The sequence below is a fragment of the Osmia bicornis genome, chromosome 2 (assembly GCF_907164935.1).
Source record: "Osmia bicornis bicornis chromosome 2, iOsmBic2.1, whole genome shotgun sequence".
Classification (NCBI taxonomy): domain Eukaryota; kingdom Metazoa; phylum Arthropoda; class Insecta; order Hymenoptera; family Megachilidae; genus Osmia; species Osmia bicornis.
The window spans coordinates 12,990,065-13,003,872 of NC_060217.1; the positions used below are offsets into that span (position 1 = coordinate 12,990,065).

Below are 13,808 nucleotides of genomic sequence, written 5' to 3' on the forward strand. Positions count from 1 at the left end.
CACGGTGGATTGTAGTCGCTCGAATTGACTAGCGAATTGCTTTTAGTTTACCGATAAATATTATAGCAAAACATCTGACACATTTTCGAAACCATCAAAAGCTGTTTTCTAGTCTTCTCGCACCTTTCATATAATTAAAAGGATCGACCTTGTTCCAGTTTCATTTAATTACAGTCTCTAAATCGAATGTTTGGCGCAAACATAGATAAAAAGTGTCGGGACTCTTTTGTACAATGGGCGAGCAAGTCTTGTTAAACACTGTAATTAGAGGCTGTGAAATCGGGTACACCAGCGCTTTTCCACCTCTCGTTTTTCTTCCGTTTTCGTTGGAAATGGAATCGGAACCGGTTCACACGCAGATTTCAAGTGGGAATGTAGAATTTCAGCAATCGGTCGATCCTGGAGCTTGCGCAACCAGATACCGCGAAACGAATCTAATCGGCCAATGAAACTGAATTTGATTGGCGTTTCCACCCGATGTATCGATGATTCTTCATATTCTTCTCTTATTGTCTACATATATCCTGCTACTACTATTCTGAAAATGTCACTAATATGTATATCATTTTTTATTGTTTCAGTTGCGTTTCCAATGAACATCAGCAGTACACCCCCCATCGACAGGATGTCGAACATCTACAACAACTCGGTGGTACGATTTTACCATTTCGTGTTCCACGATTTATCCGGTAAACAATTCTCTTTTAATAAATTACAAGTTAATTCGTTTTCATTTAACACGAAGATTGACGATTTTATAGATCCTAGGACGAAAGACTGGTTCCTCATAACGTCGCCAGTACCTGGTGCCAGTATTTTAATTGGCTATTTATATTTCGTTCTGTCATGGGGTCCCAGGCATATGGAGCACAGAAAACCATACCAGCTGAAGAATATTCTAGTCTTCTACAATTTCCTGCAAGTTCTACTTAGCTTTTGGTTATTCTACGAGGGTCTGGACGCGGCTTGGCTTCGAAAGTACAGTTGGAAATGTCAGCCAGTCGATCATTCTTATTCACCGGATGCACTTAGGGTATTTCCATCTCTTCTTCCATTAATTCATCGCTTACCAGTTTCCCTTTACGCTTAACCCGAAGAAATTGCGTCGCTTAGGTCGCTAGAGGTGTTTACATTTACTTCTTGGCCAAGATATCCGAGCTTCTGGACACCATCTTCTTTGTTCTACGCAAGAAAGAAAATCAAATCACGTTTCTTCATTTGTACCATCATACTGTGATGCCGATGGTTTCATGGGGTGCGACCAAGTATTATCCTGGAGGCCATGGGACTTTTATAGGTACTGTTTAGAAAGTAAATAAGTGGAATATTTTCTTGTTTTATACCATTGTTCTGTTGTTCCATTGCAGGCGTGATTAACAGTTTTGTTCACATTATTATGTACACGTACTACTTGCTAGCAGCCCTAGTACCCCAGTACCAGAAGTACCTTTGGTGGAAAAAGTATATCACAACCCTTCAGATGGTAATGAAAGTTCGAGGTTTAAATAATCAACGACGGAACAATCAAAAAATTAATCTTTTTCTGTTTGTTCATCAACAGGGACAGTTTTGCTTGGCATTCTTACATAGCTGCCAGTTATTGATCTACGACTGTGATTATCCAAAGTGGTCCTTGATCCTGATTCTACCGAACGCTATGTTCTTCTACTTCTTGTTCGCTGATTTCTACAGCCACGCGTACAGGACTGGCAAGAGGCATTTCAAATCCATAGGAAAGAAGGAGAACGAAGTGGTGAAGAAAATGACGAACGGGAATATGCAAAATGGAAAAGGGAAAACGGACTAGTCTGAAACGTGGTGGCTAATGAATGATTTAAAATTTTACAGAATACTACGTTCGCAATAATCGTGTGTTCAATGATCGAACGTACAAACATCTTTGTTTGATTTGTCCTGGTGATAATTGCTCACAATTCATTCGAGTCAATTAGATCTTTGTCAGAACTGTACCGCTTGGAATCCTGAAAGGCCCAGAAAAGGGATTAGAATCTGAGACGTGCGTGTGAGCTTTTTTTCGAGTATTTTGTAGTATAAAGTAGGAGATAAGGTAATAATAATTTGATAAATCGATTATACATATATAGATTTGCTTCGATTTTGTACATCTTTTTCATCGAATTATCGCTGTTTTCTTTTTTTATTTCTTCTAAGAGAGTGTAGATAAAATGGGAGACGTTTTACGTTTTACATTATATGTAAGGTACTTAAAGTAAGACGAGTAAATAGAAAGATCATATGGAATTTTAGATATTTTTATGATAATAGTAGAATTAGAGTTGTCAATTTTTCAAGAACTGAACTGTATTAGAAAGGTCGAATCTTTCGAAATCCTTGATCTTCCATAACGGTAAAATGTTGTACCCTGAATTGGTTGAAGCATTGAAACTTATTGTAAATATTAATGAGCCAATCTCAGGGACTGAGCTCGATTAGACAATAAATAAAAAAGAAATGAAAAAAAATTAAATCGCTATTTACGAAACCATTACAAAATATTTTCCCTGCAATAAATAAGTCTTTATAAATTATCAATAGCCTTCAAAGTCAAGTATGCTTCAATAAATAACACTGTTCCGTTTATTTACATATCTTAACTGCAAAAAAATACAAGTGTCACGATCGACGGTAGTGTTTCAATCCCAGTTACGCAACGTCGAACGTGTCAGATGCATGTGTCTTATTATGAAATTCGTCGATTCGTTCAAAACACTACAAAACGTTATCCGAATTGTTCGAATATTTAACTCTGGAGCAACTTATATCCACGCGGGCATATTGAGTTGTCTATGAATTAGTATTGAAGTTTTCGAACAAATCGACGTAAGAATCTTAATTTACAATTTATAAATAATTCTATTAAGTCGAAGAAACGCAATCTACCGAAAAATTAAATATTACACTGAAACAGGTTTACGTTTGTAAAAGATTGGGTCGATTGTTCATTAGTGCCATCGAAGCCGATGGCAATGTCCGGGTTCTTCTTTTCTTCTACTTTTTATTTTTCGGTCGTAGCCCACTTCTTGTAGTGACTACAGCCTCGAGCAATTTGGGTCTGGTCAAGACACTTCTTTTTCTGTCCTTTTCCGTTGGTTCGACGTGTCTCTCTTCAAACAACGTGTTACCGCTGGACCTATTGACCCACATTTTGAAAGACCCCGTTACGTCTCCAGATTTTGTGCCCAATGTACTGAAACCATCTCCCACGAAGTTGAAACCCGATCTCTTCCTAATTGGGACGATCAGGTCGTTTCAGTAACACGTTCTTCAAGTTACCTTCTTCTCTTCTTTGCTTCTCTTATTGTTTCCATCTATGTACCACTTTACTATTAATAAAATTGTTTGGCAAGTTTAACCAGTTTGTAGATATTTATATGAATATTTTACGTTTCTTCTTTTGGCAGATGTCGGTCACTTCCATATTAATTAACGGACTGTTAAGTTCAGAAAGTCGGAAATTATTGAATCGAAGAATATTAAAGCTGTTTCTTCTTGTAAGCCTTTCGGTAGAAATCGCTGAAGAGGTAGATAAAGATTACCACATTGGTAATGAAGAAGTAAGTGAGCGCCTTAGGCAGCTTACAGTCCATCACGAGGATCATCATCAGATAGCCAAACATAAGGGCGAATTGCGTCTGGTACAAAGAATTTATATGGATTATAAAAATCTAAATTTCATTTAAGATTTAATAAAGAAACTTTCGTACCAGTTGAATTCCAGTCATGTACTTCTTCCACCACAGGTACTTCCGGTACTCTGGTCCCAGTGCTGCGATCAGGTAATACGCGTACATAACGATGTGCACGGTAGAATTTAGGAAAGCGAGTATAGCACCCTGTTCTCCAGGTAAGAATTTCAGGTAGCACCACGAGAACACGGATGTCATGGTGTGATGGTAGACGTGAAGAAAACTGACTTGGTTTTGCTTCTTTCGGAGAACGAAGAATACCTTAAAGAAACAAAAATTAATATTGAAATGACAGAATAATAATCTATCGATGACCATTCTTTTCAAATATTGATTATATATCTGACTCACCGTGTCTAGAAGTTCAATGATCTTCGCTACAAAATACCACCATGCCAAATTTGCCAACTGGTTAACGCAAAATGAAAATAATATTATTTTTACCGTGCAATTAAGATTCGTGTACTTGTCAACTTACCGCTGCTTCTACTTGCGTGTCTCTATGAACTCGATTCGAATTACTGCATTTTGGTGAGAAGAGCAAACGTTTCAAACCGGGGTAGATTGCCGGCTGAAAAAATAATTATTAATCTCTGATTGTGTACCATCCTTTTAAAATTGTTTAAAATTGTAGCGATATCATACTATAGCGCTCATCCAGATACTGAAGATAACTAGGAACGCATTGTAAATGATCAACAGGGAGTTTAATTGGAAGGCTGGTCTCTTCTCCATCATTTTCGGTCCAACTTTCAAAACGAATGCCAAGTACGTCCCCACGATGCATAGCATGGGACCAGGTGAACCCATCATTGCCCATGAGTCTACATTGATTTCTATAAAATCGATGAATGGTGTCTGGTTACTTGTGCCAGCCTTTCACTAACAAATTTCGTTAAGTAGATTTTCAATAAAAAGAACTCTTCAAAAGAGACGTAGACGGTGGATGACAAATACCTTTTCGTCTATGAATATTGTATAAATTATCAGTGGCCAAGCTTTGAATTCACGTTAAAAATGGTTTCGTTTTGTGTTTGTGTAAATTAGAAGAAATTCGATTCGCACGAGTGACTTTTTTACGCAATTACCTTTGTTTGTTTCCAAGATTTCGTGGTAGTTGTTTACTACCAGACGCATCAGATTCGACATCTTCGAATTTTCGATAAGATCTGAAACGCAGAGGAAAATTGACGAATCGAATGATTCAAAATATAAAATTAAATTTATACTCTAAATGGTACACTGGTTTGGCATCCAAGAGTTAAGAAAAATCAATTATTTTCTGGACAAAACACTAAACTGGACCTACCTTGTTTCTTCAGGCAATACGTGAATGCAATTTTGATTTAGAAAACGAATTCTTCCTCTTCAACGCACTTTCCGTTTTCCAGCAAAGTTCCTTGGAAAGTGTCCAAGAGGAGCAGATGATGAACGAGAAACTGCGAACCAAAAACTGATCAACCAACGACCAAAGCAGCCACGAAGAGGACCAGAACCTCGATCTTCTTTACCTGCCCCACCACGAAAACTTCGAAGCTGTAAAATCATGACTTCCGTTGGTCGACTGGGGGGCAACACGGTGAAAGAGGAAGAGACGAAGATGCTGGACTAGGTCGTTCGAGATGTAGACTTCGATGACTATGGTGATACGTAATGATTGACCTATTAATCGGAACACATTACTTTCATAGTAACTTGCTACTCCAAAGTTGATATTAACAATAATATAATAATAATTTCTTCCTATGATGTGTTTTTGAAAAATTTAGATTTTTCAACTAATGTAAAAAAGGTGATAAAGGTATGAATACCCTTGAAAATATTAATGGGAAAATTCTGTTACCTTAGAAATAGAGAAGAATTTTTCTGAACTTTTCCGTTGTAAATAAAAACTATTACGTAAACACTAATTACGTGAATTTAAATGCTATTACATTTTAAACAGCACCAAGTAAAGTACCTATTAATTGCGTAAGTATAAATTTGACTTTAAAATGAAATCTTTAAATCTACGTTAACGTGAACATTTTCTGCTATTTGATCGAAAGAAGAAAATATTTAATTTTGGTAATAATCCTGAAATTAACAGATTTCTGTCGCGACTAGTGACGTTGTTTAACGTAGGTCACACAATGTTCTCTTGCTGGAATTCACTTGCTCGTCCTCGCTAATCGTTTCTTTTTTCCGGGCAAATAAAACGTTCATGGATTTCGCAAATATGCGATAATATTGTGGGAAAACGTTCTTTGTAATTCTTTTGGCGCGTCGAAACGATGATTTTATTGGAAATCAAAGGCAGCAGGTTCGAATATCCTTATAATTGACGATTAAGTGCAACATGGTGCATTGGAGAAAAAATACTGTTCAAGTGTAACGTATACGTGAAATTATTTACATTATTAACTTTTTTCACGGTTTAGAATTACTATAAAAACTAACTATTTATGTAAAATACCTAATTAATACTGTGTTTTTATACATCAATATTATCAATTATGGTAATATAAACAACGAGATTCAAGGACGAGATAAATGTCAGAAAATGGTGGCTAGCAAGAACGATGTTAAAGTAAGTTTTATTATTCGTACTTTCAAAGTTCGAGCCATGATCTAAAGTTTAAGGGTTCGAATCTCGAATCTTTCACTTTCATGCATTGTTCAGATTAAATCTACATGGTTTCGATAACTTTGTTTCGACCATACCTTCTATGAACTATGATAATTTCTCTATAACGAAAACAAAAAATTGCTTCGATCATTACAGTAGAAGTATTAAATCGTCATATGCAAATGTTCGAGTATTAATATAATATGGAATATTATTGATTCTCCTGCTCCTCACTGTATATCTGATGTAGAAGAAGCAACGTTATTCATGGGGTAAACTGGCAAGTAGAACAAACGATGCTTTCTTAACTGTATTCGTGTTTAACTATCAGAAACTGTCTAGTTGAAAGTAATTTTTAAGTTAACAAAAGAGCAGCTAGCTACTCGACGAAGCGTCGTAAATCATGATCCACAATATTTCTTCGCCATTGTCGGCGATGACAGTTACAACAGACCCCATTGCAAGTCCCGTTCTATTCCACGTGAGTTTCATAATTTACAACCTGTACCATAATCACTGAATTTTCTTGTACAGTTCGCATTCGTGTCGCCTAATTAGTAACTAATGAAACAAGTTATGGGGACAATTCGAGAATCCAGTAAGAAGTCTACGAAATCAGGTCAAAACGGACCGAGTTTTTGTTACAAGTCGCTATTTCTCGGCCGAGATTCTTTGCTATGCTGCTAATAAAATCAAATAAAAAATCACCGTAGACGAGGTGAATTTACTTAAGATAATTTTTAATTGTCTTTCAAAGTATTCGACTGTGAACTTTGCTCGGATCAAGGATATGGAACACGAAGGTTGTTCTTTTAAAATATTTATTTTAAGATGCTGAAGATTTCATTGACAGATTTTACATATTTTTCTAAAATATCGCAGAATTCGTCTACCCTCCACAAAGTCCTTTTGTATCGCAGGCGTTTCAGTTGTTGGTCATATTTGATATAACGTTGAAAAATGTTTCAAGTAGTAACGGAACTTCTGGACCAGTCAATACTTTCTAATGTAACTGTTACGCATAAAGCATAAGTAATGCGTGGTTCAGTCTATAAATAAATTGTTTCTTTTATTAAAAATCAAAGTTTCCGTTCACTGCGCAACAACATGAGTTTCGCAAAAGTAAACGTTTGAGACGTCTCAGAATTAGATCGAATCCACTGGAGAGATGATTGCTGAAGTGATTTTGAACAACTTCCCTTTGCCAAATTGTTGGTTAAGGCTTCGTTTTTGAATTATTAACGAAAAACATTGTCTAATTAGAGCGTGCGCTGAATCGCGGGTGGGCATTTTATGGACCAAAAAATTGGCGTCCATCTAGCGGTGAAAAGGTGGAACTAACAAAATTAAAAATTTTGTTTTTTGGCAAAATAAGGAACTTTTTGGTATTTTCGAGGCTGCTAAATGATTCTACGATCTCAAATACATCTCGATATAGTCGATTTAAAGTTTTAATTAAGATACCAGTCTCTCGTCGGTACAACTGTTATTTACTTAACTTACCGACTGTTGGAGGATCGATCGGTAAGTCGTCGAGTAGTTTGAGACGTTTTGTATAGATGGCGCTACAATCGAATTTTTAAAATACAAGTGTGCCAAATAATTATTTTAATCATTATTTTAATCATAGATTGCTTCTCCCTTATGAGTTTATTTAATAAGCTAAGAAAATAAATAAAATTAATTAAATAAATTCGGAAAATAAATGAAAGATATATGTATGTTTGACAGGTATATTCGCAATCCTTTGGCGGTTTCGTGAATACTGTTCAGTAACTTCAGTTAGGTGTTAAAATAAAATTTATTGATCCCAAATGTACAAGTGACTAATGATCATCATCAAAACATTTATTGAATTCGCTTCCGGACGAAAAGGAACTTGTTTTCAGTACAAACATTATCTTTGAAACAGAGAAGGTATTAGCGTGTGTAGCTATCTCTATTTGCATCGCGATCTACAATAATGAATGAATATAAATACAAAGTAAGTGGTAAGATTATTAGTTGACATATCGTCATGATCAGGGACAGATAACATCGTGAAATTATTTTAAAAAGGCAACTGCGTCTCTAAGTGGCAAGACATAGAGCCATGCTCGTGCCAATTAGAGAAGTAGCGATGAAACACCCTTGTGTCGATTCTATCGATGAAGTTGAGCCGTTTCTTCTTACGAAAAGAAATTCGTGGAAACGGAAACGGAAATGGAAACGGAAACGGAAACGGAAACGGAATGAAATCGGAACGAGCCAGGATCGAAGACGTGTAACGCCAATTTAACATTTTTACTGGTTCTTCAATTTTCCGTTTGATATTTCTGACGTGACACCGTTCGTAGCGACTTTTGGCTTTCTTATGTACGCCTTGTAGTAGAAGTCTGCGAACAACACGATCATGAAGACGTTCTGGGGGATCATCACCGCAGCTGTCCATTTTGGGAAACCGCAATCCTCGGACCAGGCTAGCAACACAAAATGCAGCAGGATCAAGCAGAATTGGGTGAGTTGTATTTGTGTTATATATTTCTTCCACCATGGTTTGCTTAATCGTAACGAGGTCACCAAGTAGTGCGTGTACATCACTATGTGAACAAAGCTATTGATCGTACCTGAAGAAAAGAACGTTTTGTTACAGATACGATGGATTGTTTTTAAGATGTGCGTTGGAAATTCGAAGTTTGCTTACCCAAGAAGGTAATGTGACCTCCAGCCAAAAATTTAGTTGCTGCCCAGGTACCTATAGCCATCCCCGCGTGATGATAGACGTGAAGAAACGACACTTGATTCTGTTTCTTTCGAAGAACGAAGAAAACGGTATCCAACAGGTCAAACAGCTTCACCATAAAGTACAACCACACAGTCCTGCTTATCTGTAGATGATTAGGTAAATTAGATTTACCTCAAGGCAAGGAATACTTTCTTTTTAAGCACCCTATATTGCCGATAGCGAACGTTCCAAGTCCTTCGCTATGAACGACGTATGAATACCTTATTGATAATCAATATTAATGACAAAAGCAGCAGGAAAAGAGTTAAAAAAAGGAAGCGGTGATAATTTGTTTATTTACCTCAAGTGCCCTTGGACTGTAAGAATAATCAACCGGTTCACAGGCGAATTTATAATGGAACAACCAGGCCAATTTCAACGCCTAAAATTTCACATTTTCTTTAATTATACCCTGATGGATTTAATAAGTAAAGCTATTATTGACTTACCTTATAGAATACGTATGTACATGATACTATCTGTATTGCATTGTATATCTGCACGATTCTGTCTAAATTGAAGGGTTTCCTCTTCGCCATCAAATTAGGGCCCAAATCGTGCACGAAGTATAGGTAAAATCCTACTATACCTATGCAGGCCCATGGTGATCCGATGAGAAAGTAATCCTGTGTTCTAGGATCTTTTCAAACGACAGAAATATTAACAATTACCGCGTTAACTCTGTTACGTTAACTTAAGCTTGAATACCTGCTAACTCCTCGTTGATGTAGCGGTAGCCGTGATAGATACGTCGTATCAATGTACCCATATTTCCTCGATTGATAGATCACTATGAATCGTCATACGATTGCAATTCCAATCTTCTGTTAAATCTCTTCTCTTCTTCGAGTGAAAACACCAGTCGTCAGTCTACCTCGGTTATAATTTTTTACGTTCCGTTTTCGAAAAACTTCTCAGTATACGTATAACATTCGTTTCTTATTCGGTCGAGCTTTGCTTCTTACGAACAATGTACTCAAAGATGAACGCGAAGAAATAAATAAAATATGAAAAAGAAAAGAAGATGAAGAAATTGTTGCACCGTTTAGTTTTGTCCTGCTCTTCAGGTGCGATCGATTTCGATCGATCGACCAGCTCCGCAGGCTTGTGCCCGATCCAACCTTAAAGGAGTAACAAGGGAGACTAATAGAATCCGTTTCCCCCGTCAAAAACTTACCAATTGCGGCGTCACTGTATTTTAATTAACGCGATCGATCGATACAACGTTGTCTAACGTCTTTGACCTCTAGCATCTTGAAATAATTAAATGCGACTTTAAACGAGAGGGGGACTAGAACCCTACTCGTCGCGTCGCGTCGTCCGAAATGGTCAGATACAGACGACGGTAGAAGGGTATAATTTGATATGCTAATAGTGATTAAACATAATTTTGATACGTCTGTACAGGGGGTCTGGTCAAAAGTTCATTGTCCAAAGGGAAGTGGAATGTGCGTCACTGTTCGCGTCAATCGCTAGAAAACATTGAATGATCGTTGGTAGAGTTCGATCGTGATCCTCGAAACTATGCAATTGCGATGGGAAATAGTATCAAGGACGCGCGTAAGTGACTTTTTATCATTTTTAGATTAAAAATCAAGATGTCACTTGCATGCGCGTAACATATGTAGTTACATTGGTAGATGCGTATTTCAGGAATTTTATTGCCACAAGATTGCAGGTATAAAGTCGCCTCTAATTATCTTCATGCATAGAATTAAAATTATTCGAATAATATGGTTTTTCAATTAGCTTTTAGCTAATGGAATCTGTTATTTGGGAAACAGGAATGATCATAAACGACTAATGAAATACGATTATTAATGTGCCGCTAATAAACTGACGTATTATTGCTTTCAGCATTTTGGCTTTTCCTTTCATATCCCGTTCATTAATCTTAGCATATCGAACAAATAATTTTCGATTCTTTCTTCTTTATCCAAACGCAATCATCCAGTGTACAATTGTTTTGCAATCGCGAGGGATATCCGGAATAGGATATGCAAAAGTGCCGGCCAACTATGCAAGTTTGCAATTACTTCGCAACATATCCTCTTATATCCCTGCGTTTCTAGCTATACGAACGTTTCTTGCTTATTCAATGGATTTTATAGAAAATGGATTATAGCACAGGGATAGCTAATTTCTATAAACGTCTACAGACCTGCAATAACAGATATTAGCATAACATCATTTAAAGTGTCTTCGTTAGATTTTGAATTGATCAGTTGTCCATTTAAAACCCGTGATTGCCGATCAATGAACCGGATTTCTGTACACAGCCAACCTATTTATGTTTCTTATGAAACACAAATAAACACTACTCATTTGGGTGTTTCAATATAAAATCACGCATATAATGAAGAGAATGTCAATGACCGTGTAATGGATTAACAAGTAATATCTGCTGCGCAATCCGTGAAGAAAAGTAACGATCGCGTTGTCAGGCTAATGAATTTTATATTGTTTCATTCTTTTCATTCGTCGTTTCTTTAAAAACTTGTGTTCATTAGCAATTTCAACTTTTCATCCGGCTATTTATCGAACTGCGTAAGAACTGCGATACAATATCGTCGTTTAAAATTTTCAAAAATAGACTATTCTATTTTTGCGTTGTAATGTCTAGTCATCTTTAAAAGAATGAAGCAACCTTGTTACTTAATAATCAGCTTTTGACATGAAAATTATTATTTCAGATATAATACTGTAACAATGGAATGTATACATATGTATATGCGAGGAACGTCATTTCCGGAGAGCGAACAAAATCTCGACATCATTTTCCAAACGATCAAACTTCCGCACAAAAATTGTTTAATTAGGTTTCCTTTCTTCAAATGAAAACGTTGATTTCTTTTATCACATATCTTATGTCAGCGAAAATTAAAATAAAATGCTTGCTAAAGCGTCACTGGTGGAAGTTTATTGTATGTAATAAATTTTACTTGCTAATAATACGTGCAAAAGATCTATGACGGCCGTGGCCTTGTGTAACTGAGTGCATTATAAATCGATTCAACATTCGTCAAATTTGCACTTAGGATAATAATTCTCTGAAAAAATCAAGTTTCTCCACAGGCATATAAAATATAACTATTTTCTGTAAAATTAAAATACAGGAGGTCTACATCGAAGGGTTGAAAACTTTTCACGTCACTTCGATCAGTTTTCAGGATTTCCCGACCTTGGTAATCTCTCAATTATCAAGGAATTTTCATTGACATGTGCGTCTTCGTTCGCATATCGTTTCTGTAGGCGCTAATGTCAATATCGATGCATGATAATTTTAACTTGAAGCGGATGGAGAGGTCCCACGGGTCCCGTAGGTCCCACAGTCGTGACCCTTAAACGATGAAAGGACGTCGACCAGTGAATAATCGATGAATTTGTTGTTGGTCTTCAATATATGCGTTAGTTATTTTCAATTTTTAAATACCAGTTTATCGAAGAACAATGATGATTTATCTAAAAATATTTCTAAAAACAAATCTCTAAAAAGAAAATACTTATTGTTAATAAATGTTGTCGATACAGTTTCGCTTTTTTTATGAACGATGTAAAAATGATAAAAGACAAGTGTAAACATTCATTCGGGGTTAATGTACCTTTAAGCTCTTAATGGTTACTAGAGGTTGGGATTAAGTTTTCAACAAGGGCCGCTGGCATCGGGCGCATTTGCACGCGGCCCGAGGAGAAGCTGATACCGGGTGCGGCCCCCGGTGTCGGCCACAGGATAGGCAGCAGGGAGAGGTCCATAGACCTCCTCCGACATAGGCACATGTATGCCAGGCGTGGAGGTCTCCGGGATAATACACAACAGGTCTCGAAGACCTCCTTTAGCGCCAGTGTTGGTCGCCGTGGGGTTTTAGTCAGTAGGAATCTGACACTCCCCCGCCGCTCTCCCCCAGGGGACGGTGGAGGGTCTTATGCAAGATTTCCCCACGTTAAAAAAAAAAAACATTTACAGCCACTGATTCCCTTACATTCCTGCATTCCTTACAGCCCTGCATCCTTTATACTCCTACATCTCTTGCATCACTGCATCCCTCACATTCCTCCTTTTTTTATATTCTTGCATCCCTTACATCTTTCCCTCCCTCATATCCCCGCATCTCTTACATCCTTATATATCACTTATATTCCTACATCATATACATCCCTGCAGCTGGTTTCCGTAATCCTTACTTAAGTTTTGCTTATTTAAGCAAAAATTCTTGTCAAATCTAGTTCCAATTTCTACCGCCAGAGGGCGCTGATTCGACGTCGAAAATTTAGTTGAAATTTTTGCCGCCAGAGGGCCAGAAACCGAGCAAGATTTAGTTCCTTTTTTCGCCACCAGAGGGCGCTGATTCAACATCGAAAATTTAGTTCACATTTTTGCCGCTAGAGGGCCAAAAATTTGGCACGATTTAGTTCCTTTTTTCGCCACCAGAGGGCGCTGATTCGACACCGAAAATTTAGTTCGCATTTTTGCCGCTAGAGGGCCGAAATTTTGGCACGATTTAGTTCCTTTTTTCGCCACCAGAGGGCGCTGATTCGACATCGAAAATTTAGTTCGCATTTTTGCCGCTAGAGGGCCGAAATTTTGGCATGATTTAGTTCCTTTTTTCGCCGCCAGAGGGCGCGAAATTTCGATGTCGAATCAGCGCCCTCTGGTGGCGAAAATAGGAACTAAATTTGTATAAAATCGCAGGTCTTATAGTCGCAAAAATTTCAACTCAATTTCAGGGAG

General features: G+C 37.2%; 3 protein-coding genes and 1 long non-coding RNA gene across 10 annotated transcripts in view; 2 read left to right on the forward strand and 2 right to left on the reverse strand.

The window, feature by feature from the left end:
- The window catches only part of LOC114878694 (elongation of very long chain fatty acids protein AAEL008004-like), a 30,205-nt gene extending 27,618 nt beyond the window's left edge, over window positions 1-2,587 (forward strand). For all 6 annotated transcript variants that reach the window (XM_046290062.1, XM_029192789.2, XM_029192792.2 and 3 more), the window contains 5 exons: window positions 582-689; window positions 762-1,033; window positions 1,114-1,297; window positions 1,368-1,483; window positions 1,562-2,587. In XM_046290062.1, coding sequence (XP_046146018.1) covers window positions 593-689; window positions 762-1,033; window positions 1,114-1,297; window positions 1,368-1,483; window positions 1,562-1,807 — 915 coding nt within the window. In that variant the 5' untranslated portion in view covers window positions 582-592 and the 3' untranslated portion in view covers window positions 1,808-2,587. The remainder of the gene's footprint in view (window positions 1-581; window positions 690-761; window positions 1,034-1,113; window positions 1,298-1,367; window positions 1,484-1,561) is intronic.
- LOC114878696 (elongation of very long chain fatty acids protein 4) lies at window positions 2,088-5,188 on the reverse strand. Of its 2 annotated transcripts, XR_003789781.2 has the most exons (8): window positions 5,017-5,188; window positions 4,796-4,876; window positions 4,353-4,543; window positions 4,186-4,278; window positions 4,059-4,115; window positions 3,726-3,968; window positions 3,406-3,653; window positions 2,088-3,329 (listed from the first exon to the last, which is right to left on the reverse strand). XR_003789781.2 is itself a non-coding variant. In XM_029192797.2 (7 exons), exons 2-7 carry the CDS (start codon window positions 4,854-4,856, stop codon window positions 3,495-3,497), a joined length of 804 nt encoding a protein of 267 aa, XP_029048630.1. In that variant the 5' UTR covers window positions 4,857-4,876; window positions 5,017-5,188; the 3' UTR covers window positions 2,088-3,494. The 2 variants fall into 2 exon arrangements, 1 of the variants encoding a protein (XP_029048630.1); XM_029192797.2 differs by having other exon boundaries at window positions 2,088-3,653.
- A 2,909-nt stretch (window positions 5,189-8,097) lies between these two features.
- LOC114878686 (elongation of very long chain fatty acids protein-like) lies at window positions 8,098-10,232 on the reverse strand. Its single transcript, XM_029192776.2, has 5 exons — window positions 9,788-10,232; window positions 9,529-9,719; window positions 9,381-9,461; window positions 8,999-9,182; window positions 8,098-8,921 (listed from the first exon to the last, which is right to left on the reverse strand). The coding sequence occupies exons 1-5, from the start codon at window positions 9,846-9,848 to the stop codon at window positions 8,599-8,601; spliced, it is 840 nt and encodes a 279-aa protein (XP_029048609.1). The 5' UTR covers window positions 9,849-10,232; the 3' UTR covers window positions 8,098-8,598.
- A 268-nt stretch (window positions 10,233-10,500) lies between these two features.
- LOC114878691 lies at window positions 10,501-11,987 on the forward strand. Its single transcript, XR_003789780.2, has 2 exons — window positions 10,501-10,639; window positions 11,773-11,987. It is a non-coding gene; the product is annotated as an uncharacterized LOC114878691 (long non-coding RNA).
- Window positions 11,988-13,808: the final 1,821 nt, after the last annotated feature.